Raw genomic sequence first — 27,703 nt, 5'->3', positions numbered from 1 at the left:
GCCCCTTAGTGACAAGCCCCATTGTCAAAGGCAGGCACTTTGCCAGGAAACAGTGACTCCCAGAGAGAGTGTGCAAGGTTGGAGGGAAAGTACACTATTGCCAGAGAAACTGTATTCCAAGTGGATTTGTGTGGAACAACAACAATATCCAGTGACTGGTTAAATTAGCCACAGATGTGTTTTCTAGAACACTGTCCAAGAAGATATACAGTACTTCAAGGCTTGGTTCAGGCATAATGATCTTCTGAAGTCAAATCAGATCCAAGCAAAATTGCCTGGGTACCAGGGAAGCTTTAAAGGAATTCTGTAATGTGATTCAGACAAGTAGATGAATCGGACGGCTGCGAGCTGAGCAGGGAGCGCATCGGTGAGAGATGAGGTAAGAGCAGCGCTGCTGAGACGCGGCTGTGGCGGAGTGACAGGGCACGGAATGCCGGCCACCTGCCCGGAGCAGGGCTCCCGGGGCTCCTTCCAGCCTCCCCAGCTTTCCCAGCTTTCCCATCTTTCCCATTTTTCCCGGCTTCCCGAACGTGCAGCGCTCGGCTCCGCGCTTGCCGTCTCCATTGTGTCTCACTGTCCCCGCGCCGCGCCTAAGAGGATAATGACAGCGCTCAGGGCAGCGCACTTGGTAAATATTTGGAGAATTTTCACGTGCTGACATCAGAGTATAAGTGAAGGCTCTGGGACTTCTCTCATATGGGAGAATTTTTTCTTGGCATCACAACTCGAGCATGGGATTTTGGTCTGAGATGGGTGTTGTAAAGCTCAGCTTTCCTGCCACAGACGAGTTCTGACTCTCACTTTTAAAGTTCAGATAAGCCGGTGGAAAGAAGTCCTGTTGAACTGCAGATCTGCTTTATGCTTTAAAGTTCTGGGGAAACATAAGCAGCTTAGTTACTGCTGTAGTTGGAACAGGAAGCAAGAAAAGCTTTTGTTGTATTCTCTGAGCTATTTCTTTACCCTGTTACTTACTTGAACTAAATTGGATATCATGTATTAATGCTGTCATCTAAAAGGGCCTGGAAGCATTCAGCTTAGAGTCTCTTTGTAGTAAGCATTAATGGTAAAAGTTGAATTTACAAAATAGCAATTGGCAAGTTTCAGAGGAGTTAGAAATAAAATAAGTCACAATAGAAATGGCATATCTTGTGTATGAAAATTTTTCTCAGTTACTCTTTTACAGAGCTTTATTACATGTTTTTAATGGTATTGGTGAAAATGGGGCTGTTTGGATTTGCTTTGAGTTTCCAGATATAGTTCCAAATAGGAGGCAAATGCTGTGAATTTATTCACAGAAATTATTTTATTTTCCTTCTTATTTCTTACTAATAATTTGTTTTAATCAAGCAAATTATATTACTTTGCATCTACTGCTTCCAGTTTTATATTCTTTGAGGTCTGCATTCTGCTTCAGGAGATTTTGCTTTTGTATTCTTAGGAATTTTTGCAGGTCACATGGAGGGCCCTGTGTGTGTGCATGCATGCGTGTATGTCTTTGGACAGCAAAAATTAGAATAATTCTGCAAAGTCATGGCTTTGCTTCAGGAGAACTCGCAAAAAATGAGACTTGACTCTGTTTTCAGGTATATTTGCTGATTTTCACCTATGGAAGTCAAACATCCTGACAGTAGCAGAATGTGTTTGTTCTAAAACATTAATATTTTGAAAATGCTCATACCTCTGGTGATATTTCTTCTCTCTTTTCAGGGTCTTTGTAAACAGAAGCTTAGCTATGGAAAAGATAAAGTGCTTTGGTTTTGATATGGATTATACACTTGCTGGTGAGTATCTTCTTAAGTTTTTTGAACACTGACTTAGTTTGGAATATTGCTTCTTGCTGAGCAAAAAACAGCAAAAAGCTGATTGGGCTACAGGTGCTTCTTCTATTAGAAAATGTATCTTTCACTATTTGTTGCACATTCATGTTAGGTGTTTCCCTTAAATTTGTTATTTGCAATCTGCATTTGGTCATAAGCCATGTTACTGTGGTGCAGTTTCAAGTGCTTATGGTGTTGAGAAAACCAAAGCTTAATAAGTCTGCTTCCTTAGATTCCACTGTATTTTGACAATGCCCCTTGTGCATGCTTGGCTTTGAATAACAAGGTGATTTCTTTCATCCTTGGTGCATAGAGCAGGCTACACCTTTGGCCAGCAGGTTCTCCTAGTCCTGAAAGAGTGATTTTGAATAGGTTTTCCTCTTTCCCCTTCCTGTGTTAGGCACATCAGTGATTCATTTTGAGAAGGGGCATGACAGGGGCAGTGCCTTGTGTCAGCTGAACGAGTTAATTCGTAAAGCTTTGCCCATTCTTTACGACAGATAAGCTTTGGGAGGTTGCATAAGATCTTTTGGTTTCATAAAATTGCTTGCATGACTTCTCCATCTTTCAGATACTCAACAGTCAAGTTCCCTGAGACTTTTGATGAGAGGAAATAAAGCTACCATTTTCTTCATAGTCAGACTTTCATGTTACGTATTTTAAGGAAGAGATAAAAAGCTCACTTCCAATTTCCTAGGTTATAGTATCACGCAGGCTGTAACTGAGGATGTCATGTACTATCCTGCCTTCTTTCTCATTACCACTTCCAAGGTTATGGATAAAAAGTTCCTATCACCACTAATATTTCAGTTTAGGGTTGTTGTGTATATGAACTGAGAAAATGTGAGGTAGTGTCAGGGTCACCTAATAATAGGTTAATGCAGTATGTCAGCTATGGTCATCTGGTTACTGTGTACTGAGAAGGAATGAGAGATGAGTAATGTGGCTGGGGACAGTGTGAGGGTCAGAGGCTAAGTGAAGGGCAGGAAGGTTTCCATAGGCTCGTGGTTCAACTGCAAGGAACAGTTTTGGAGATTGTGGCAGGTAATTGTAGTTTATATTTAGATCAGTTCCTTGTGTTCTTTTATCTACAAAGAAGTTACATAAAAGGTTTGGTTGTTACCCACCTTATTTATACATCTGTTTAAAGTTCTTGCCACTTTTTAAATCATGAAGTGTATTGTTAATCTGTGCTGAATATGACTGCAGGCACGTGCTTTCTGTTTGTGTTTCCCAGCTGTGACAGTCTTGTGGCAGTGCATTTAAGGGGTGCATGAAAAACAGTTCAAGAATAAATGCTTAAAAAAAAAAAAAAAAAAAAAAGTTGTGGGTTTCTCTTCAGTAACAGAAAAACAACTTCTGTGCCATTTGCAAAGGAAGTGGTGGCACTTCCCCAAGGACCCAGGTGATCCCAGTGGGACTGGTGTGGAGCGTGAAGTTTGTTGCTAATTTTCATCCTGACAGAAGGACAGCTTCAGCACTGTCCTTGCTTATCTGACTGTTCATTTTATTCAAATGTCCCTGTAAACACAGAGCAAATGTGTTGTTATCCACAAAATGATGCTTGATTTGATGAAAGGAAAAAATGAATGTTTCAAGCATCCTAAAGCAGTACTAGGGACATAAAAGCCTGGGACTTCCAAGGCTGGAAGATCACAGTGCTCCAGTTGAGCAGGCAAAGTCAGTGCTTTTGGGGGAGTTGAGAGACAAGGTGTGAGGCAGAAAAAGAAATGGGATGTGGTCTGAGTAGAAAACTGGAAATCTGGACCCCTCTGGGGTAAGCTGCTGTCCTGTGACTTCTTCCTTGGTACAACAGAGATAATAGTTGCAGATCATTTCACTAGGAGTTGTGAGAATGTAATTAGGTTGGAAAGCCTTTTGCAGATGAAAAACATTATGACTGGTAAGTACTATTTCCCCTTTTTCCACTCAAACTGGAAATTAACCTTTGAAATTACCTGTTTATTTTCTTATGTCTCAGAGCCATCCTTTCCTTTCCATGTGGGCTTTTATTATCTGACCATTATTAGCTACTTGTAGCTTGCATACAAGAAAAAATACTATCCACTGCAGGGGCTTTAAAGAGTGTAGTGTTAGAATATGATTACAATTATAATAAATTAATTTGAAATTATAATGAAGAAGTGGGACAAGTGAAGTATTACAGTAATATGCTATAGTTAGTGCATTCATGAGACCCTGTTGTGTTTTTTGATTGGTCACGTTATCTTTTATCCACTCTTTCACATGGACATGCTACTTCTCTTGATTAAAAAAAGAAAAAAAGTAAAAAGCCAGTTTATATGTAATTTAACATCTGGAAATGGTATCTGCATACCAGATGGCTCATGCTGAGCAGAAGCCTTTTGGAGACCATTCAAAACAAGTAAATAGGCCAAAGAAAAGAACAGAAGCATCTCCAGTGTCATTAGCTCCTCGTCTAGTTTTCTGCATTTCTACTTTCAGACATTGCTAGGTTACTTTTCTGTAGAGCTTTTTAAAATATCCAAGCACAATCTTCGTATTCAACAACTTAAGGCAGGCAGAGTCACTGACCCTGCCAAAATCTGTATGTGACATCCCCTTCTGTTGTGTACTTTCACATCAGAAATAGACTGATGACAGTCATACATTTGCCATCTCAGAATGATTATTTTGATACACACTGAATTACCTGTCTTGTAAAGAAGTACCTCTGTCTTGTGTCTTTCTTCTTTCCAAATCAATGACCACTGGTAGCACTAGAAGTCTTCCTTAGAAGGTGGTTCATAGTCAGAATCATTCATGTATGTTGAACTTTAGAAGCTTGAGACAGTTTTATTCCTGTACTTTATGAATTTAAGAACACAGATCTACTTACAATAACCATCTTTTCTGTCTAGAATAATCTAATTTTGGTAGGGACATGGCATTTCCATTTTGAAGTCTGTAGTAACAGCTACCATGCACATGCTGCAGTGATCGTGTTCTAGTACCAGCATTTCTGAGAATGTCAGCTTGCCAGCTGAGAACAGTTTTAGTATCATCATGTTGCATTGCACATAAAGTACAATTTCATGTGCTATTTTATAGAGTAGTACTTCTTAGAGGTATCAAAGAACCTTTAACTCAGAATTTAAAAGAATTCAAGGCTATACAGCATTTGCACAGTGATTTTGTTCACTTTCGAGCCAAAATTAGGTTAAACTTTGAATTTTTGTAAATAACTCCTGTGTTCCCCGACTGTGCTTGTCTCTTTCCTTGCATAGGACTGAGAAACACTGTTAGTGGTTGGGTTGGGCAAACAAAGTCTTTTTGTGTAGAAGGATCCAAAGGTTTTAGATTTTTTGTCTGAGAAATGATGGACCTTAAATAGCTGAATTTGTAATAACAGTGATTACATCTAGAATTAATTTTGACTGCTGGGAAAATAAAATGAAAGCAAATTGAAATAACTCTAAGAGGTTTTAGATTTCTTGTTTTCCCATAAAGGATTGTTATTGTATTCTGGAGTGAATAAGATCTCTTACATGTATGGAAACTCCCAAATCTCCCTAGGTTAACGATCTAGTCTGTGTTTTGTATGAAACTGGCTGTCCTCTTCCTATTCAGTCTGTTTGGGAATCACATTTAGTACATGAAATAATGCTTTTTAAAGCACACTTTTCCCAGCATACTGGGAGGCAGGTGGAAAGAGCAGGAAGAACAGGAGGGGTTGACTGTGGTTTGTGTGCTTAGTTAAGTAGTTTCTGTTTAAAGTCTTGCAGCAGTTGACACAAGCAGGAGTCATCAGCTATTTCAGCCCTTGCTGTTAGTGGAGGTTAAGACAAGTTTCTGTGATGTTTTGCAGCCCTTCATTCCCTGCCTCTGACCTTGCTGCCTGCCAGCCTGGGAACAAGGCCCTGCCAGTTCCAGACTGTGCCCTTGCTCCTTGGGAAGCCTCTGTGTTACACCCAGGGCTGAATTTGCTGTCAGGACAGAACTGAGAATTATTGAATGATTCCTGTTTAAATTAGAGAGATTGAAGTTCCTATTGCTGTTATTTTTTGTTTGCTAAATAGTAGTTTCATTTATTATGTGAATGATTCATCTCTGCTTATTCATCCAGCCAGAAGATCAACAGTCACTAACAATTCTGGTCTGCCTGCCTGTTTTCACCAGTACTGTCAAAACTGCTCATGCTTTGGTAGAGGGAAATGTTGCAAGCAATCCAAAAGATTCACAGCCTTCTCCGTTTTGTGTTTACTGCTAAGTGCCTAAAGTTAAATAAAGGTATGTCAGTGGAGAGTCTGGACTGTGACACTCACCTGAGCCTGAGGAGCTGGTGACACCCATTGGAAATGAAGCAGAGAAAGATTGGTTTCACACAGCATTATATTTGGCTGCTTCCTACTCAGTATGAGCTACACTTAATTATTAGATCTGGATCCAAATAATGCAGGAGGCCTTGGCATTACCAGCTCTTAAATGGGACAGGCTGCACAATGAGGTGATGGATAGATGTCCCTTGACAGGAGCAGAGCTAAAGCAGTGGGGTTCCCAAACTGGCTGTAATTTCACACTGGGCCGTTGGCAGATGGAGAAGGATAGTAAGTAAGAATTACAAACTCAATTGTGCTTGAAAAGATTCCTCTGTGACTACTCTTCTTCTCCAAAAGTTACGGCCTTGTTGAAAGTTTATCTTCTATCTCTGAAGTAGATAAGAGGTAGTATCAGCAGACAGAATGCTTTCATTTAGAATGCTTTTCCTGTGCTTAATTCATTGCTGCTTCTGTGTTCTCCAGAAAGTGATAATGAAATTATCAATGGCTGCTGAAAATGGTTTTAATAAAAAAGGAGGGGAAATGAGGCTTGAAAAATACTGGTTTTATTTTGTGCAAATGTGATTAATGCAACATAATCTGATTGGAATATAGCTTGTGTCCTAGAAGCATTGTCAATTTAATGCCAAGGTTTGGTGCACTGCCAAGATTTTATTGCAAAATTGCTTATGCTTTCAGCTTGTAGCATTTCCCTTCTCATCACATGGGAAAAGATACGGGAAAGACAGCTTTAGTCTTTCCCAACTCAATCCAAAGTGCAACATTCATAAACAGGTTTTGCCCTTTCCTCAGGTAGGTGTTTGTGTCAAAGCCATCTTTGCAATTTAGAAGAGGAATTTTTTTCACACCCTCATCTCATTTTTGAAATGCTTTTGTTTACCTGTTTACTCTGGAAAAAATACACTCAGCCAGAAGGTAGAATTGGATTGTTGCTGTGTGATCTGGGAGAAATGGTGACAGCAGAATTGAGAACTGGTTCTTCAGTCCATCTACTGTTTTTACTGTAGCAGAGTCTATCAGGTTCCTGTGTTTCAGCTCTGTTTAATTTCCATGAGAAACGGGACTCATGAATTTGTACCTTGTATGAAAAAAAATCTGGATCGCACAGATAAAAAACAAATCATAAATGTGGGAGTTTTATACATGAAAAATTGAGCTGAATACTTAAATTACTGAGCATGTAAACAACTACAGTGTATCTGGATGTCAGTTCAGGTGCTGTTATTGTCTGTTTATTAGTGCTGAACTCTAGTGCAAATGTTCTAATGAGGCACTCCTGCTTAGGTTAAAGGTTTGCCTTTAGTTTCATCGTGATGTAAAGCTTTGAGGCTCTTTTGGGGAGATACTAAGCAGTTTTGCTTCTTTCCCAGTTTGCTGGATAATGCAGTTCTTTGTGTCATACAGAAATAATGTGCTGTCTGGAGAATGGAGTTGGTAGATGTGCAGGAGAAGCTTTCCAACTCTCCTAGCCAGGACTGGAAGATGCCCTGACTGTTGCACATCTGCTGTCTGCCTTTTCACATTTGCACATTGCCAGTCTGACAGGTGCAGATATTGCAGATTTCAGAGGCAGGGTTAGCCATTGGTGTTTTAAAGCTAAAGGCACACAGAGAGGCCAAATTGTTCCAAGTATGCTTTGAGCTGGATGTCTTTTCAAATACCAGTGCAGTGATTATTGTCCCTGCTCTCTTTGTGTTCTGCTCTTCAGAGCCTGACCATTTAAAGCTGTGTAATGAGCAAATGAGGTCTGGAGCTGTGGGATCTCACATGCTGGCATTGGGAATGAGGAGTGGAGAGAGCATGTGTTGCTTGCTCTGTCCCAGTAAATCACTGACTGACAAACTGCTAATCTGCTGTCTGTGGATTCTTGAAGAATCAGAGTGATAAACAGAAGCTGCTGAAAGAATGAGTCTTCACAGTGTAAGGAGAGTTTCAAAAGCTGCTATATTCTGTTTTCTTGGTCTTAAAAAGAAGATGGTAACACCAAGCTGGGTCAGCAGGCTGTTAGTATACCAAGGCGAGCAAGACGATGAAACTAGGGAGGCAGTTTTTCAATCTAATCGACTCCTTATCTAGTAATCTTAATACCCCAACAGAAGTACTATTAAATTGCAAATACCCTTGTGATGACTCCAACAGCTTACTCTGTAGGAGGAACCAAAGCTGAGAGTACAGAAGGCTTTAACTCTGAGATCACATGTGTGCCATTGCTTTGTGAATGCCTTATTTTAGCACTACAGAAAAACTTCTGTATGTGGCTTCTTGCCAGCATGGGCACTTGTACTGTATCTAAGCACAGGTGCACGCTGTTAAACAAATGTGTAGCCTTGGAGGCTCACTCTCTCCAGTGAATATGGAGAAAAATAAGAAGTTAAATTTGTTTGGATGCTGTTAAACCTGAAAAATGCCTTAGATATATTATATTAATGACTTCTAGACCTTTAAGTAATTTGCTTCTTATTTCTAGATGATAGAAAATTATGTTTGAACTTGAAGCCCGAGCAACTATTTCTTCCCTGTTCATAAGTCTTTACTGAAGAACTAAGCCCATATTTTGGCACAGTAATTTGTTTCCATGGAAATGCAGGGATATTTCCAATATGGGATTATAACTCACAGTGGGCTGTATCTGAGAGAGGTAAATTGTGAAGGCCATTTGTTAAGCACAAAAAGCATTCTCTTGTGTCAGGAAAACTAAATATTTCCTGTGAAAGAACAGGTGACTCTGTAGTCATTTTTAAAATATTAATCCAGTGCAAAGGAAAGTTCTACTCCAGACAAACTGAAGTTTCCTTGAAATGCAGAGTCTGTCCGAGTTGCTTTTCTCAACACGCACAATGTGACCTCAGTACTGCTGTTCTTACCTCAAGCCATTCATTTTTATTCAGCAGAAGAAATCTTTCCAACACTAAGCTCTGCTCTGCCAACCTCTGAGGCATATTCAAACAGCCCAAATCTTTGTTACATTGAAGGCAAACAAAGTGCAGCAGCAGAGAGCTAAAAATATCTGGAATTTACCAATGAGAGCACTAATAAGCCTGCTTTGGGAAGCGTTAAAGCTGATGATTCTTGACAACACTTGTTTTTAATACAGGCAGAAAGGAGCAGTAGAAACAACCTGAAGTGTGGACCCTTCAGTTCTCAGCCTGGCTGCACATAGAGTGCTGTGTCAGTCCTTGAAGCAACAACAAACCCTGTCTTCACACTGCCTGTTAGCATGCAGAGCGGGAGAAGGGGAGCTGATTCAGTACCAGGTTGGAGGTTTTAGAGCTGAAAGCTGTGCTGTGCACTTGGGGATGTTTGCAGGAGCATTAGAGGGAAGGAATTTTCCACTGCTTTTAGGCTGCAGTGGGTGCGTTGCTGCTTTATGGGCTCTGCTGCGGCTGGGGACTGCAGAGCCCTGGGGCTGCTCTGGAGGGGAGCTCTGGTTTCCACCCAGAGCCCCGAGTTTGGCATCTGTGTCAGAAAAGGGTGCCATGGAGCCACTGGAGATCACATCCACAGGATTCAGCTCTCTGCTGAGTAGTGACCCTTGCCTAAGTTTCTGTTATCAGATTTACTGTCAAAAACATCTGTGGGCACAAAGGTGCTCTGCAAGGTCTGGCTGCTCATGCAGGGAAGGGCAGCTTGTGCATTAAGCATACAGAAGTATTCTGGGATGCACCTGGAGGTTTTGTCAAGATATTGTTTGCTGATCACTACAGACACATAATTTTTAATGAAATAGAAAAGGCACATTAAATATTGAATTGTGCTTTAAAGCTAAGCTTTGTCTTACTGCCCAGGTCACTTCTGTGTTTGAAAAGGTTTCTATGGATAAGTGAAAATTATACTCAATTTGGCAGCAGTTTCTTCTCATTTAGACTAAAAAAAAATTCAAAGAAACAAACCAATGTTGCTACCCATTTTGTTTGGTATTATGAAAAGCCAATTTAAATATAAGCTGAAATGCTGCAATTCTGCATTCCATAGTACCATGCATTTTTATTTATGGTTTATGCTTAGAATCAAACCCCAGGAGTCAAGAGGATTGGAGACTGTTCCTAATTGGTTTTCAATTCATTTTGACTGTAGACAAACCTTTATGGTCACAGTTCAGCCAAGTTCATAAACAAATGGCAAGTCAGAAGTTCACCATGTTCCTAATTGAAAACATGTGAGTTGTCCCTTGGATTTCATTTGGGATTTCTTGTGGCTGCAATCAGGCACGTTTACCACTTTGTTTACAGGCACTGAGCTCCCAGGTCAGCACAGCACAGAGGTGCTCCACTCCATTGCCTGCATGCAGGGCACGTGTTTATGTGGGCAGAGACGACCCAAACCACTGCTGGACACACCAGAGCTTTAAATAGGAGTGTTTTTCCTTTCATGGCCAGTGAGGATGCTGTGAAGTGAAATGCCTTCAGTGGCTGTGGCAGGAGCTGAGGGTAACACTTCATGTGTCATTGGAAAGAGAGATGCAAGGCAGGGCGATCTGGAGGTCTGTGCTTATCCCCATTCCTGGGATTGCCAAGCCAGCTGAGTGTTTCTACAGAGGGTCCCCACAGTACAGGTACCTCTGCAGGGTCTAGTTCCAATGGGAAAGAAAATCCTCGGTTTTATTTCTAGTACAAAGTGACAGCACCCTTCCAGGCTGTGCAAGCCAAGCGTGAGTCTGGGCTCCCATCAGAGCTGAGCAGTCTGACTGCTCTGTCAAAACTGAGGGTAGTTAACACCCAGGTGTGAGACTTAAACATGACATTTCAGACTCCTTCCTGTGTAAGTAATGAATTATTTTAAAATGGAGAGCAGCATAGCTTGAGAAACCTTAGCATTCCCCTTTTGTTGCATTTCAGTGGCAGTGCCTGACAATACCTGCCTGATGAGAAAAGGCCCTGTAACACAGAGGCTAAAGTCATTAGTATGCTGGAGCAGAAATCCTCCTCTTTTCCACTTGTATATGAAAAGTGGCATTGCTCTGTAACAAATCTTGCAGATAAGGTACCCTGAAAGGAGGGTCAGTGTGTAGAGGTCAGATAGCATTCCTTACTACGTGGTTACTGCTGGGGATCATCAGACCTCTAGCCTACAGCTGAGACAGACTTTCCTCATACTGTGGCAGTATGGGAAATGCTTGCCCAACACTTAGAAGTATATTTAATTGGTATTGTTATTTCAGTGGGGTTTGGTTTTTAATTGAGTCCAGTGTCCCAAACACCTCCAGGACTGGTCACTGGCTCCTTCCCTCTGTATTCTCAGCTGGAGTTCCCAGTCAGGTGGTCAGGAGTGCCAGGGAATGAGTATGCCAGGGTGTGAAATAGCCAGTGGTGTTATTATGGAGGTGTGTCTGTCACAGACACAGTGTAGTGGACAGTAAATGCCTGACTTTGGGACCATGTGCAGAGATACTGACAGGATGGAGAGTTCTGGGGATAGATCTATCCTGTTCTGGGACACTAGGATCTCATCTGATAGACATTGTTGAGGCAGGATACATAGATATTTGTACTGTTGCAGGGAGTGGGTTTGGAAAAGGGTATCTCAGTCCTCAAGGCTTTAACTAAGCAGTTTTTGTCAGTACAACACGGATATAAATCTATTCCTAATACACACTTGCATACTTGGCAAATAAAACTCACTACACATTACTTACTCATGGTGCAATTCAGAGCAACAGTTTGATCCTGCTCTGTAAGTCAGGTTTGTGTAATTTCAGAAATGTATTTGTACAAGCTTAATTATGCATGTTGTGCCCAAGACATAAATCTAGATACCAGCTCTCTACCTGCCCATGTATGTCCCTAACTGCCTGATTTGCATGCCTTACTCACTGGAGAATAAGCAGCAACTGAAGAAACCTGTTTTTAGTTATTTTACTTTCATTTCTTCAAGACTTAACGCAAAATAGTTGGGCTGCATTTCCTGTCCTTCAGAGAAAAGGCAAAACCCCATGCATTATGTGCCTACATTTTGGCTTATCTGTCTTTGTGTGACCTCTGGAGAACCCAGAGAGTGGGTGGCATTTCTGACGATCGAGTATTTGTACAAGCTTTTTTGCAACCCTTTTGGAGGAGGTCATCGCCTCTAGTTTAAGAAATACTGATCTTATCTGGACACCTGTGAGTCTACAGCACAGATAGCACGGGGAAGACAGCACTGAGTGGGGAAGGAGTCGAGACAGTGTGTGCCCAAGGGATCAGAGCAGGGGTGTCCCACCTGCAGCAAGTGCCCTGACAGTGTGGGTTTGTTTGGGAGCAAGCACCTTTCCCTGGGCTGCTCTTGCCTTCCAGCTGGGAGGAGAGGCAGGTGAGGAGCTGGCAGATGGAAGGGATGAAACTCCTTCAGGAGGTGGTAGGGCATCATAAGAAGGCAACAGATGGGGAAAAACTGGAGGCAGATGCAAGTGATACTTCAGGTCACCATTTAGTGGTCCTGCTCTGCCTCTCTGTCCGGAGGAGCTGCTCTCCCTGCAGGCTTCTCTTGTAGCAACTGCCTGAGCTTGTTTTTCCCTTCCTAATGAGGGTTCTGGTGAAGGAGAGCTGCTTTCTCAAAGCTGCCACGGTGGTTTGGGGAATCAGTGTGTTGTCACTGTTCCCAATTCAGGGCTTTTCCCAGCACCAAGTCCATAGTGATTGGAAATGAAATGGCAGGCAGGACTGCTTGCAGGTGTGCAGTTTGAGACAGCAAATACATCTCACAAATGGGAGACAACTGAAGCAGTGCAGAAAGGGGTCATTATTTTAACTTCAACTCCTGCTTATCTCCCAAGATCTATGAGTACCCTGCAAGAAGTGTTGGCAAGCCTGGAACAAACCATGTTACATCTTCAATGAGAAGTGCTCTTGTCTGAATTTTTGTGTGTGGGAGCAACAAGGGAAGATATGGGCAGCTCCTAAAGGGTTTTCTCCTCCCCACAGCAGAGCCATCACTTGCACTAGCCTTCCAGGAGGTCTGAATACTTTTGTGGGTCATTTTTGCAACATCATTCCAATCAGCTCAGCTTTGTATTTAGTGCAAATTGGATCTCAAAGGTGATTCTTGATTATTCTGTGCATACCTGTAAGTTGGAAAGTATCTCTGGCATTCTCCCTGTGTGTGCATGCCAGTGAGAGCGCTGCAGTGCAGCTCTGTGTGCAGGTTTGGTGCTGGCTGATCCTGTGAAAGCCCAAGTGAAAGCGTGTCCCAGGGTGTGTTTAAATGCAGACATCCCCACAGACTGACCCGGTGTGCGAGGCTCTCACTGGGAGCACCTTCAAGGTGTAGGGCAAAATTCTCTTCTCAGGTTCCCAGAGTAGCTGCTGACTCAGTCTCCCAAGTCTCCTGCATTGACACATGCAGGCATTGTATGGTGTGAAAGAGTGTCCTGAAAACAGTAATTTGTCACTGACTGAGGAATGGACCATAATGGAAAAGCTGCAAAAAGAGCACAAGACCTTTTCTTGAACCAGTTGCTCTGTGTCTGAGGGAAGCATGAAGGGTTTGTATCACTTGGGCAATGTGCTTGTAGCCTCTTCCTCCTAATTATCCCTGAGCTGATGATCTAAGACTGCTTTGTGGATATGAGGACAGAATTTTGCCTGTAGGATGCACGATTACCAACGGTGCCTCTTCTGTAAATCAGTTGTAAGTGTATTTGGAATAACTGCCAGGCCAGCTTCTGAGTTTGCCAGAGGACAGAGCTCCAGCAGACACAGTCCCACATGGCACAGAGCTGTTGCAGTTTTAAAATCAGTCTGATTTTTTTCTTTAACAGGGGATCCCAGTGTAACTCCGTCAAGCCTGGAGTGACACTCTGAATCTGCATCTGCCTCATGTGAGTTAAAATCCTGGCAGCAGCATTTTGCATAAGCTGGAGCCTCTGTAGAGAGCTTTATTTTTTTTCCTTTTTCTTTATTTTTTTTCCTTTTCAGGAAGGCTATAAAATTGTAATTGTATGTGTCTTGGCAGCAAAGGTAAACACAACCACACAAATGCATGAGAATTGCATACCTTACTGCACAACCCCTGCTCATTCCAGACCAGCTTCCCTGCTAGCACGTCCTGTGTCAGTCAGGGATGCCCGCACTCATCACAGACCTGAAGGCTTGCAGTGTTCACTCTGGGGTACTGCTTTTTACCTTTTAATGGTGTATTGTTAAGCTAAGTAATGGTATTAAGAGGAAGCTGGAATGCTGTCAGCTAGCTTCTGTTTTTTTAAAACCTTTAGTTGTTTTCTTTCCACCCTGGTTGCATAATCCATGAGCACTGGATGCTGATTGCCCTGTGCTGCTGAAGCGTCTGCCTGTATTGGAACAGGACTATTAAAATAACAATTCCTCTGGGACTTGGCTTTGTGGCAGAGACATGGTCATCAAGCAGTAAGAAATATCAGAATCAGTTGTAGCACGTGCTTTGGTTTTACTGTCATCCCATGTGTGTTGGGCAAGGATGGTGTGAAACTGTGTTTGTGGCTCTGCCTCCTCCCCTGTCACAGAGCTGGGAATGATCAAAGACTGTGCCCTTCTCAGCTGGGTGAAAGAGCTGGGCACAGGAGACTGCATGGCAAACAGCTGAATTCATCATGGTGCCATGACACACAAACTATCTCCATCAGCGGTAACAGGATTCAGCAACCAGGTCTGAGGGAGGGGATATTCCAGCAAAGTTAAAAACCATAATCATGCATCAGAAAAAAGTATTGATCTGTCCTATCTACTCTGTTTCCTCATGGCTGCCTGAATACATGAGAGAGAACAACCAGCCCTGAGTACAATTTTGAAATAGACTAACACCTGTAATTGGGGCATCTTTCCCAAATATGCTGCCAGAGTTGCAGTGATGCCAGCCTGTCCATTCTTCGTCTGAGGAGGTGGATGGTTTGTTTGCCCAGAGGAAGCTCCAGTGACTCAAATAGGCTTATGAGAAATGTCAGGGGGTTGTGGCTTGTTCCAGCTGATGCAGCCAGTGCTGTGGTGTAGGCTGCTGTGGTCTAGGGTGCTGTCAGGGTAGGCTCAGGGAGCTCTCAGTCTCTTCCCAGATGTGTGTCTAATTAAAGGAAATTTTATCTGGAACAGTAAGTATGCTGGTAACTACAGAAAATTTATTCTCCCTTTCACAAGTCCAGTTTCCTGTGTCTCTGTTTAGTTCATGTGTCAAGGAGAAGGCTCTCATTTCCCAGATATTGTGGAGTAGTAGAAAAATAGAGATGGGATCTGAGGCATGAATGAGCTAATAGTTTAGTTTTATCCAAAGAGATATCAAGGAAGCAAAATCTAGGGCTTGAGAGGTAAGGGGAATAACTGTCCCCACAAAAGAAATATTTAGAGTAATCCTAATTGATATACTGCCTCAGCAGAGACTTGGGATGATGAAGGCTGAGGTTGAGACCTTTTCTTCAGCCTTTTTCCTAATGGTGCTTCAGCTTGTTTTCTTAGAGAGTTAAAAGTCTGTGGTGATTCTCTAAGAAGGAGGGGCAAATACAGAAAGAAATAAATTGAGTGAGGGTGTTTTGTGAGCAGCTGACCTTGTGTCCCACACAGCTGTTCCCTGGTGGAGTGTTAGATACACAGATTGCTCATCAGAAAGCCCTACAATTTCCCTGGAAAAGCTCTGCTGGAGCTGTTGATGAACCACTTCTGCTTGTCCAAAGATGTCAGTGTGCTCCTGCCCAGGTTCCTGTCTGGGCAGCACCACCATGGTTGGTGACTTCAGAAAGACCAGGGTTTCCTTGGAGAAATGGTTTGTTTGAAGTGATGTGTTATGGGTTAAGTTGGTAGCATGCTCAGTTTCCCAGGGGGCTGAGAAGGAGGAGCAGCAGCTCCATGGACAGAGCGGGGCACTGGTGCCTGTTTCACCTAACGGGGAGCTTTACAGAGCTTTCACATTCTGACAATGTGTGCAGGTGCACTTACAAGAGTTTTCCCTGGGAAGTGCCTTTACTGTCCTGAATCAGAGGAATTCCTTGTTCCAGATGATGGTCTGGTGTCACTTTCACAATTTTGTTCATCACCTAACTGCCTATTGCTCCCTCCAACTCTAGCTCACTGCCCAGAATTACCTTGTTTGTCACTGCTTCCTTCATTAGCTGTACCTTTTGATTGCTTATTCCTATCTATAGCTCAATCAATCCTTCCTTTCCTAAAGAAAAGACTACGTGCATTGAATGTTGTATCATGTTGTTGATGTTTGCCATTGGTATGACATTGCTTGGAGATTTTGATAACTGCTTTATTGATTTTAGTTATCTATTTAAGACTATTACAGGTTTGCTTATTACATTTTCAATGCTGTTAGTTTAATGGGGAAAATTAACTCTTGGGATTCTGGTACTTTTGAGGTTATTAAGAGAAACAGGAGCCCTCTGTCATGGGTACTGTGCTTTCAGTCTTCTGACAGTCTTGTTTCATCTAAAGTCATTGCCTTTTAATTTTTTTTTTTTAGTATTTTATATATTTCTTTCTCCTCTCACATTAAACTTCTGTATCCCACAGTATATATATATATATATATGCTGGTGAATACTGGGCAAAGTACAGACAATGTGTATTAATATAAATAATGAGGCCCACGGATGTGTTAGATGTCTCTCAGGAAAAGCAGTCTGTCCTCTAATGAGTTTACTGTGTAACTTGTACGTTTTCAGCTAAATTTGAAATACTCAAGTGTTGGAGGCAGTTGGACCCATTGAACTCATGGTAACCTTCATTGCAGTCAAGGGTTATATTTATTTCTCTTAGGATCAGTTTAAGACAGCAACATTATAGTATCCCACTCCTAAGGGGAAGGGAGCACCCAGGATTTGTAGGTGCTCGTGGTTGAAAGGAATGAGGAAAGCCAGGGGGTCCACAGAAGCTTACAAAGTTTTATTAGTAAATTACACTTGGCATGAGAATTGGTATGTTAATCCCTGACCTTCTAGTGTAAGCACACAGCAGTGGGGTTTGGATAAAGGGGTAGGGTAAAAGGGAAGAGAAAGAGATTAATTAAAGAGGGGAAGAGAGAGAGAAAGAAGAAAGTGGAAAAAGAGATCACCAGTCCTAGCAGCAGTACTCATGAGGTGCCCAGCATCCTGGGGCACACCTTGAAAACAGGGCTCTTGCTTTCTATGGAAATTAGTTACCATGTGTGCTCCATTCTTCCAGACCTGAATGAAAATGGATTGGAGGGTCTTGGGTGGTCTTGATCTCCTCCATGCAGTCCGTACCCACTTCTCAACCTCATTCCTGCACTTGAGCTGTGCTGTGCTTATCTCTGGGAGCCAGAACAAGGACGTTTGCCCAGAAAAGTGCTGTCCTTACCTCCACATAGCCCCCTTCTCCAGCCACATCCTGTTCTTTCTCACGACATGTTATTACCAACAATCCCTGGCTGTTATTACCAGCAATCCTTGGTCAGCTTCAGGACTATCCAGCTGTCTCAGTGTTTGAAACATGCACATTGGCCCCTTATCTTCTGGGCTTCTGCAGACATGCAGTGAGAGTAAACATACTGCCAGAGAAACCCTGTGATTTCCATCTGTCCTGATTGCCTTTTAGATGTAATTTAATGATCTGATTAAACAGTAACATTTTCAGCACTTGGGAAGGTCATTTGCAGGAAGAAGAGAGAGAGCCTGCATGGTAGGAATGACTTAGTTGAACAAGTCTGTATCTTTTTTGTGGAGTGAAGGGAAGGTGTGTGTCCCAGATGAGCAGCTCCTCTGACATGTGAGAGCAGTGAGCTTGCTTTAAAAAGTAGCATTTTGATGCACAAGGGTAATAACACGTAGATTTTTTGCAGTTCCATATGGTGTTATTAACAAACAAATCATATGTTAACTTGACAGCTCTACCTTCACACTTAGTCTGCAGCAAACATTAATTCCCCTGAGATGAAATCTGGAGCAATACTGAACTTTGGGACTGTGTCCAGAGCAGTAACAGTAGCACTGAAGTGATGAATTTCAGGCTTTCTAACTTCCAGTACATGTCCCCCCACAATTTATTGGTTTCTTTATCAGCTTTGCAAAAACATAGCAAACCAAAACCGTGTTGGAGCAGATGCAACAGGGAGTGTTCATGCATCTGCCTAACAGGACTGCAGGGAGAGGAGCTGCTGTTTGAAATACATTTTTCCTGATGCAGAGAGCTGTGATAAACTGATGGATATTTCATCTGGTGCACTCTGCTGCTGAAATTGAAACTGCAGCTCTGCTTCACTGCAGCCCTGGGACAGGAGCTAATTCCATCATGCTCTGGGCTGGGGGACAAAGGAGGGAATGGTGTGTGGAGGAGGGAGAATGGGTACATTATTTTTAATTGCCTTCTTGTTTAACCCCCTAGCTGTTTTCAAATTTTCTAACTGAAATCTCATCTTGGTACAGTGTATAAATCCCCTGAATACGAATCTCTTGGATTTGACCTGACCGTAGAAAGATTAGTTTCCATTGGATACCCTCATGAGCTGCTCAATTTTGTGTATGATCCTGCATTCCCTACCAGGTAAATGACCAACGGGTACCGACCCCGCCCGCTCGAGGCCCAATTTCTTGTTCTGTGAAGTTCACAGGTGACATGTGAGGCCACCTTTTCAGCTGGGGATGTGAAGCCTATGGCTGGCCACAGATCATGGGGAAGGGAGAAGACTAATCCAGTATGTGGGGGGGGCCTTTGCACACATGAGCCCTTGCCAGCAAAGAGGGAGTGTGCAAGAAAAAAAACCCTACTGAAAACATGGTCCAAAAATAGCCTTTCAAAGCAAAGACAGCAGAGGCACAATTGGATTGGGAGTGAAATCAGAATCAGGGGGAGGATGAGCCATTGCTGTCCAAGAGGCTGCTGGGATGTGTCAGAACATTTTTCTTTAATGATTTTAATTAGTAGTGTTGTGGTGCATAAGACATCCTGAAAATTAAGGTGACAGTAAACAAGAATAGAAGTGGGACCAATCAAGTTTTCTTGTCAAGATGAATCAAATGTCAAAAACACTTGATTTAGTAACTTTTTGATTTTATAATTTTACACTAAGTTAATAGTGCAGAATTACTAAATTCCTATATTTTGTCTTCTGGTGTAAGAGGTAAACAAGACATTGTTTTGAACAAATCTTTTGATCTAACTCTGCACCTTCAAGTTCTTACCAATTGTGCCTTTGCTGGATTTTGCTTCTTTGACTCCTTTGGAGTTTCTTTACAAAAGACTGGACCAGAGGGTTTGTTGGTTTGTTCCAGTTTCAGTCTGGCAGCCTCCTTGCTTTCCTCCTCTCAGTGTGTTTTACACTGAGAATTGCTGCTGGCTGTGTCCTTGCCTGTAACAAGGCATAGCCCCTCACAAACTGTGATGAGAGCTGTGTTAAATCCTCCATCCCAGGGAGGGGGCAGAAGGGATATCTCCGTGGGAAGGCTGTGTTTGCCAGATGCAAGCTGCTGGATAGATGAGACAGGGTTTTGCCAGAGTCAGAGCTGGGCATGTCCAAAGTATTGTGCCATGGTTACATGCCCCATCTGGCTTTGTCTGTGACAGAGCCATGAAAGAGAGAGAAATTCCTGTATCACAGCTCACTGTTCCCTGCAGCCCGACAGGGGTGTCAGGTGTGGCAGAGGCCCTCAGCTGCTCTGGTAGATGACAGCTGAGCCTTTGGAGGCCCTGGGGAGCAGGTCGAGTGTTTCTCCTGCCTGGTGATGCTGGGCTCTGGTTGCTCACCTGCTGCCAGCTAAAAGGGACAGTAGGGACCCCATCTGCATCATAACAGCAGCTCTGTTCTGATGCCCCATGCCAAGTCAGCAAAGCTGTTCTAGAGCTGTTCTGAGTGCTGCTAAAATGGTCACCCCTTAATGCACTTTCCTTTTCATATCCTAAATTGCTTTCTTAACAGAGGCCTGGTGTTTGACACCCACTATGGAAACCTGCTGAAAGTGGATGCCTATGGAAACCTCCTAGTATGTGCACATGGCTTTAATTTTCTCAGAGGGTGAGTGCAGACTCTTGGCTGTTCTTTTTATCTTAATACAGTCTATTGTGTCTCAGTGATCCTCAGGGCACCCATTGTATATGGAGTCACAGGGACTCTACTAACAGCAGAGGCTGTGTTGGTGTTCCTACAGCTCCCTTTGCTGTGGATGAACTGTCTCAGGTACAGCAACAGCCTAGATGTTTACAAGGAGAAGGGCTGTGCCACCTCAGGCACATCCGTAGCAAGCTGGGAGTAGAGGAACATGTGCTGTGGGAAAGAGTTGATGGGATCATCCAGGGGTTGTTCACCTGTCCTGGCAGAGTTTAACATCAGCAGCTTGTCAGTCAAGACAAAGTCATTGCTTGAAGACCTGTGCCCCATGAGACTGTCAGCTCCACAGCCATTGTTAGAAAGTTTGAGGGTGTGAACTGGCTTGGGGTAGGAATAATCTTGCTCTGCCCTTCGTGTTTCTGACCTTTGAGGGTGTCAGAACTGAGACTGAGCCTACATTTCCTGCAGCCTTCCCTGGCTGCTTGTGTTTCTTGTCCCAGAGAAGGTGCTTTAGGAAGCAGAGAGGACTGCACTGCCATGTTCCTCATGTGTCCCAGCAAATCCCCACTCCCACGTTCCTGTTGCAAGGGCATATGAATTGAAGGCTAGGCAAGCTCAGGGGCCCCAGGGTGACAAACCTTGTCATTGCAGGCCTCTAAATTCTTGCATCAGGACTTCAAAATTTAGAAAAAAACCCACTTTTATGTGCATTCAAGTTCCTCTTTGAACCTAATATGATCTTCATTAGCTCCAGAAATTAAGGAGACCAGAATAATGATATGAGTTCAGTCATTGCCACCCTGCTGATGAATTGCAGAGGGCCCCACACAAGCCTCCTGCAGCAGAGCCCTGTATGCCTGGCTGAGAGCTGCTGGGAGAGTGGGCAGCAACACATGGAAAGTGGGGGAGAGTTTAAGATAAGCAAACAATGAAAGTGCAGATGATTTAAAGCATTCTCCTAGCCAGCAGCATGGGCTTAAGGTCGAGCTGTGGACTCGACCACTCTGTGTCCCTGGGTGGGCTCAGTTTGCTGATTCAGCAGTGAGGGTTTGGTCCTGGCTCTGCTGGAGTCAGCACAGCCCAGGGAACACCCCTGGATGCACTTTTCCTCTTCTGCCAACAGTGCATATGGGGAAGCTGAGAGTTGATTAAAGCACAGCAGACTTTGGTTAGTGGACCCTGCTACAACTCTGTTTTGCAGGTCAGCACACTTTATCTTCATTATGCTTTGTGGTTTCACTCTTCTCCACTTTATTTATTCTCAGGCCTGAAACACGGGAGCAGTATCCAAATAAATTTATCCAGAGGGATGACACAGATAGGTTTTACATTTTGAACACGTTATTCAATCTACCAGGTGAGTCTAATGTGAGCCAACACAGGCTTCTTTCTGTGCTTTTTAAGCCAATAAAGCTTTGCTGATGTACTCTACTTTTCTGTTTGGTTTTTTTTTTTTGCCTTTTCTTCCTTTGGGCACAAAGTCTAAAGTTAGCAGGCTGTGTGATGTTATCCTTGTTTTATAATCCCACTCTGTTTCCTTGCAGAGACCTACCTGTTGGCTTGCCTGGTGGATTTCTTTACTAACTGTGACCGGTACACGAGGTTTGTATTCCCTCCACTCTGAGATGATGATGGAACAGTAAGATTGTTATTGTTTTATACAAGAGCAATACAGCACAGATAGAGCTACTCAGCACAGATAGAGTGCTCAAAACCACTCAAGTGGTTCTGGTGGGCCTCCTATAATTTTGTGGTGCTGAGTTGATCTCTGTGTACAGTTTATGAAGGTTTCCTTCACAGGGTACAGCAGTACCAACATCCCAGGGAGGGATGAAGTTGGTAGGATTGCACACTTTTTACAGGGTGATTACAGGCACCATTCAGTTCATTTTGTACCTGCATCCATTGGAGCCATGTCTGAGCTGGTAACTGAAAGGCTGAATTTCCTCAGCCAGTTACCACAAGTGCTTCATGTCGTAATAAAGGACATTACACACTTAGAGGTGAAGTGCTCAGTGTGGTATAAAAGGCTGTGCAGCATGAGTATTTACCTTGCTGTCAAAAACATAAGCATAAAAACAAGCTGTGGTTTGAACTGGCAAATGTGAATGCTTCTGTGCTGCTCATCACCTGATGTGATGGATCATCTTTGCATATATGTGAGTAGAAGGCAAAAGTTTACAGTGGCTTCACCTGGGAGCAGAGGAGCTGTTTATGCTGGCAATCCATCAGGTGAAGTACCTTTTCTCAGGAGAGGCATGATGATTGCTGTCATAATAAATACAGCTTTCTGTAATCCTTCTTGATTTCTTCTAATGCAAGCTGTCATGCTGTCTCAAAGATACCTCCGGAGTATCTTGTAATTTCTAACGTTACTTCTAAGTGTTTAACATAGAAGCAATTCCTCCTCTCAGCAACATTACATTTAATTGATTTCCATGACTCTCCCTTCTTTAGTACTAGAAAGAGGGAGAAAGAGCACTACTTTGTTTATTCCATCAGTACCATTAATCTTCTGTTAAATGCTGCAAATGGCATTTTTGCAGTTTTCTGCAGTCTTTTTACCTTCTTGTAACGTGGGTGAGAAGTAAGAGTTACAGTCACAGCAAGCTGTGGTACAGCTGTGGAGGCACAGACATTCCTGGTCCTGTTAAACTGCAGTTGTAGCCTTCTTTCAAGCCTGAGCTGCAGTAAAGCAGTAGATAAGAAACCATGGTGGTAAGATGAAAACAGAAGATCCAAACAGCATTTTGAACTGTCTCACTCCTTGGTGTGTTTCTTACCTGCTGTGACTGACTGCTAAAATCTCTCTTCTGTCTCCTCACAGCTGTGAAACAGGGTTTAAGGATGGAGACCTCTTCATGTCCTTCAGGAGTATGTTCCAGGATGTTAGAGATGCTGTTGACTGGGTTCATTACAAGGTGACTGCAAGAACTCCGTGGGATGTGTGTGGTTGTAACTGGGTTGGAGGGGCTGGTGTGGAACTCCTGAGTTCAGACGTTCTCTGCCTGCTCTGGGCAAGGGCCCTGCTTTGCCGCCTAGTGAGCAAATAATAGATTGCAATGGTATGGGAGTAAGTCCAGATCTCAGCTGCCCTCCTGGTATGGGAACATACCTGTCTTGGCTTCCTATTCCTTTTTATTGTGCCCAGATTTCATTTTTATGCTCTATTTCATGGGTTTTAGAGTGTGATGCCGCGAGGGTATTTGCACTTCAAGTCCACAGCTTGTACATTGTCCTAATAATTAAAACAGTATTCTACTGCAAATTGTTTACACTGGCACTCTCCTACATTGTCTAAAAAGTACTGGCATTAAAGAGAGAAATAGATCAGCTGTTCTCTAATTAGAGAGAAGCATTTCAACTTCTGCACACATTTGTGCACAAATTTCGAATATAATTTTGTGAACATTAACGTATGGTTAAAGACCTGATTTTCTTGTTCCCCCTCATTCAAGCAGTCTGTTGGGTGGGATGGAGAACCATCAGAGGATTACTCTGCTCACAGTTGTACTTGTGGTGGTCCTTTTACCATGCAGAAGTCAGGAACCTATTTTTCTTTCCTTATGCAGTGTTGTGTGATACATGTTGGAGTTGGCCTTTGACTAAAGCATTATGGTCAGTGTTGGAGACAGGTCGTTAACTGTCTTGTTTGGTATGGCAAATCTATTTTTTGTTTGTTTCTATTGTATTCCCTTCTGAAAGGGTTAAAATGCTGTTGAAGTGGATTATTTACCATGGTGAGGGAATCGATGGATCACAGAGTTTGTGATGGTCCCTGCTACTCAAAGCCTCTCATCTCTAGAGTCACTGGTTCAGATTCGCCCTGGTTTGTACTTTCACAGCATTTTAAAGTGTGAAAGTTGGCATTACTTTGTTGTCTCTTACATCATAAGTTTCCATGACCTCACTGGGTTCTGTTGTTTCTATTTCAGGGATCGCTTAAGGAAAAGACCCTTGAGAATCTGGAGAAGTACGTGGTGAAAGATGTAAGTGTGAAGTTACTTTACTTGTGCTATGTGACATTCAGTACTGACTAAGCAGGCAAGAAATAAACGTGCTGATTTGCTTTACTAAATCACAGAACAATATGGCTGTGATTTCTGTTGTAATAACCAAAGTGGAGAGTTCAGATGCAGCCTTTATTCTGAGCCAGTGATCCACATGATTTTGTATTGGTGTGCACAGTTTTAAACATAAAATGTAAAAGCCAGAGGAAATGTGATCAAGGTGAACACACTGGCAGAACTCATGTTGTGTCTTTCAGTGGTGAAAGCAACTGTGTTCCCTGCCCATGTTTTTCTGCCCAAGCAAACCTCTCTTTAAAAAGCAACAGTTGAGCATCTTTTTAGCCACGTGACAAGAAAGTCACATTTAGCCATGAGGGACTGAGGGAAAGATCCTGAAAAGCTCACCAGTGTCTAGTCTCTTGAGAACCCCAAAATGTGTGTTCAGCACATCTAATTGAGCAAGCTCCAGTGGTTCCCTTACTCCTGCAATCTCTGCAGTGTGCAAGGCCTCTCAGGACCACTTACGGAGTAAGTATTTTTTAGTTTAGATCAGCTCTGTGGTAGATTATCACTTTAAAGCAGTTAACTTTGTTTCTAGTTACACGCCTACAGAATTCCTAGGTAAGTGTTCAGTGAGGTAATCAGCTATTTTGGCAATGGACTGAGATTTCAGATTCAATAAAAATAGCCCCAGGAATAAATTCTCCCTAATTTGAGGTTGGAATTATAATGCATTCCAACTTGTGGCTCGTGAGCTCAGATTTCACCTGCCTCTGGGCCCATTTCGGGAACGGACTTGGAGCTGGAGCAGATCGGTGGGAGCAGCACAGGGTGCCTGGCACTGTGGTTGGCAAAGGCACTGCAGCCCTGCTGAGCCCTTCCCCCTCGCCTTCCTCCACTGGGCTGTGCTCTGGAGGGGTTACCTGGATGGACCAGCAGCTTTCCTGGCTCTGGCCAGTGCACAACACGTGAGTTTGCTTGCTCGATGGTTTGATTTGCCTTTTTTTTGTCTGTTGGGATCATAGTTGAGTGTTTTTCCCATGATGTACGTATGTAACTTTTGTGTGTGACTCGGATGTTCCCCTTGGCTTGCAGGGGAAGCTGCCACTGCTGCTCAGCCGCATGAATGAAGTGGGGAAGGTGTTTCTTGTCACCAACAGCGACTATAAATACACAGACGTAAGTGCTGCTTCAATTGTTGGGTTGGTGTTTCATGGAATAAGCATAAGCCAGCCAGTCATTTGGGTGGGTTTTGATGGAACATCTTCTGGTGGAGAATCGCGTGTTTTCTAATCTACATGTAGAGTGGGTTAGTGGTGGCTGCAGATGAAGTCTTGAGTCATCACCTTTTGTCATCCTGGTTCTGGCACTGAGCTAGTACAGGCCTGGTTTAAGTCTCTCTGTGCTTCACTCAGTTCCTCAGTAACTAAAAGGCTGTAAGGGAAAGTGATGCTCAATTTTGGATTTTAGCATACTTTAAAATGCAGACATTCCCTTTCAAGTGAGATAGATAGTCTGAGTATAGACAGGTCACCAAACCAAGGTCCTGGAGAGGTCTGAGACCCAGAAAGGGCTGTCTGCTAAGATGAGAAATAAACATGGTTACTTCCAACTCCAGGTGAATGTCAGGATGTTGCAACACTGCTAATCTAAAGATTTATATGCTATTTAAAGCATTGTAAGATATGCCTGAAGCAGTGTGCAGTTTTCTGAGGCAACTGTGTTACTGGATTATAAAAACTACTGGTTTGATTCCTATCATTGTCCTGTTCCATTCATTTTGTCTCCAGATCTTATGCTGACTTCTGTGTAAATTCTAAAAATAAACTTCTGTAATATTAAAAGATAAAAGCATAAAAGCACACTTTTATAAACTACACAAATGCATGTCTAAAAGCACATATTTTAATGCTTTCTTTCTCTCTTTTAGAAAATTATGACTTACTTGTTTGACTTCCCACATGGACCAAAGGTATGTGAATTCTAGACTGCAGTTGCAGTTGACACTGATGTGCCTAATTATCTGTGTAGCTGGAAAGCATTTTAATCCTGCTTCGTCGGCTGCATGGGATTAGTTGCTTTAATCTGGTTAAAATACACTTGCTGTTTTGTGTCCTGTTTGAATGAGATCAAAGCAAATACAATATAACAAAGAGAAAAGGGGCATCAGCTGGTCTTAAATTATAATCTGTGTTAATGATAACATTATTTCAGTGATAAAATGTCTCAACTGTGACATTTTGCCGCCAGATTTCTTAGAAATAATGCACAATGGTTTAGAGGTTGTTTAAAAAAGCCATGATGGCAAGGAAATAGTTTTATAAAAACCTTAATTATCATAACTCCAGAAGTTTTAGTCATGCTTTTTTTTTTGTTTTATTTTTCTGAGGTTAAGACTCAGCCCTGCAATTTTTGGAGAAAGATTTATAATACAAACTTATACTGCTGTTTCGGTCTCCCAGTGAGAGGTTATCTCATGTTGAAAAGATATGTTCTCACACACTGCTTTAAAAGCAGAAGGCAGCCAAGAGGGAAATTTTGAGAGCATAGATACTCATCACAACTGATAGCTAAAGAAGCCCCTTGCTGTGGTCTTGATCTCACAAAGTGCGGAAACATGGAGCAGAAAGGGCTTGGTATCCTTTGGGCAGGGCTGTGTTTCAAATCTCTTGGAATAGAGTTCAGGCATTTCCCACTCTTGGCAAAAGCAGCAGCATGGCCTTGTAAGCTGCAGCTGTGGAGTTGCATGTGTCCAGATGTGTGTGGGATGTCACCTTTAGGAACAGTGGCAGGGTGTCATTTACTGCTTCTTTTTATGTGGCAGCTGTGCCCTGACAGGGATGTTCAGTGCTGTCCTCAGCCTCCACTGCGAGGACTGGGATGGGATGGGCTTCTGGCTAAATGGGAATGCTTTAGGAGATGATGCTGGCAGCTCAGCACAGGAGGTATGAGCTAAGGGATTTTGATGGACCAGCAATGACCCAAAGTTTTGGCTATGGACAATGACACTCCAGTTAAACTCTGTGGGTTTTCTTGTGTTGTTCCTGATTCTGGGGTTTGTTTTTGCCTTTGTAGCCTGGGAGTGCCCATCGGCCATGGCAGTCCTACTTTGACCTAATCCTGGTGGATGCACGGAAACCCCTCTTCTTTGGGGAAGGCACTGTATTGCGGCAGGTGGACACGGTGAGTGGCCATGGAGGGTACCTCCATGGCTGGAAGGGCTCCTGCACCTCCTCTATGACAATGCACTTCCTCAGTGACAATGGGCAATGCAGTGTTTAGAAAGGACCTACCCTAGAGATTGTGGGCTGGAGTCTCCTCTAAGTGATTCCTGAGCAGCTCCATCACCTCGAGGCTTTGCTGGATTCCCTAACATACTGCAGGTGACAGTAGGAAAGCCACCTCTGTGCTGCTTGGGAGTGAGACAGATAGACAAAGAGTGACATATCAATGGTATCAATATAGAAAAGATCCAGACCATGAGCTGTTCAGCACTAACACAACACCTCCTTCCACAGGTGACCGGGAAGCTGAAGATTGGTACTTACACTGGCCCACTGCAGCACGGCATTGTGTACTCAGGAGGTGAGGCAGGAGCCCTTCTTGTTGTGTGGAGTGGCTCTGATGTGGCCTTCAG

At 43.0% G+C, this 27,703-nt stretch overlaps 1 protein-coding gene across 2 annotated transcripts in view; it reads left to right on the top strand.

Moving 5' to 3' along the window:
- The window catches only part of NT5C2 (5'-nucleotidase, cytosolic II), a 59,589-nt gene that overhangs the window by 27,366 nt on the left and 4,520 nt on the right, over positions 1–27,703 (top strand). For both annotated transcript variants that reach the window (XM_021536323.2, XM_021536324.3), the window contains exons 3-13: positions 1,708–1,781; positions 18,438–18,555; positions 19,928–20,023; positions 21,322–21,413; positions 21,601–21,658; positions 22,884–22,977; positions 23,992–24,045; positions 25,162–25,245; positions 25,997–26,038; positions 27,142–27,249; positions 27,585–27,651. In XM_021536323.2, coding sequence (XP_021391998.1) covers positions 1,708–1,781; positions 18,438–18,555; positions 19,928–20,023; positions 21,322–21,413; positions 21,601–21,658; positions 22,884–22,977; positions 23,992–24,045; positions 25,162–25,245; positions 25,997–26,038; positions 27,142–27,249; positions 27,585–27,651 — 887 coding nt within the window. The remainder of the gene's footprint in view (positions 1–1,707; positions 1,782–18,437; positions 18,556–19,927; positions 20,024–21,321; positions 21,414–21,600; positions 21,659–22,883; positions 22,978–23,991; positions 24,046–25,161; positions 25,246–25,996; positions 26,039–27,141; positions 27,250–27,584; positions 27,652–27,703) is intronic.

The sequence above is a fragment of the Lonchura striata genome, chromosome 7, assembly GCF_046129695.1.
Source record: "Lonchura striata isolate bLonStr1 chromosome 7, bLonStr1.mat, whole genome shotgun sequence".
Lineage (NCBI taxonomy): Eukaryota > Metazoa > Chordata > Aves > Passeriformes > Estrildidae > Lonchura > Lonchura striata.
The sequence above is the reverse complement of the archived record's forward strand: the minus strand, read 5'-3'. Positions and strand labels throughout refer to the sequence as shown.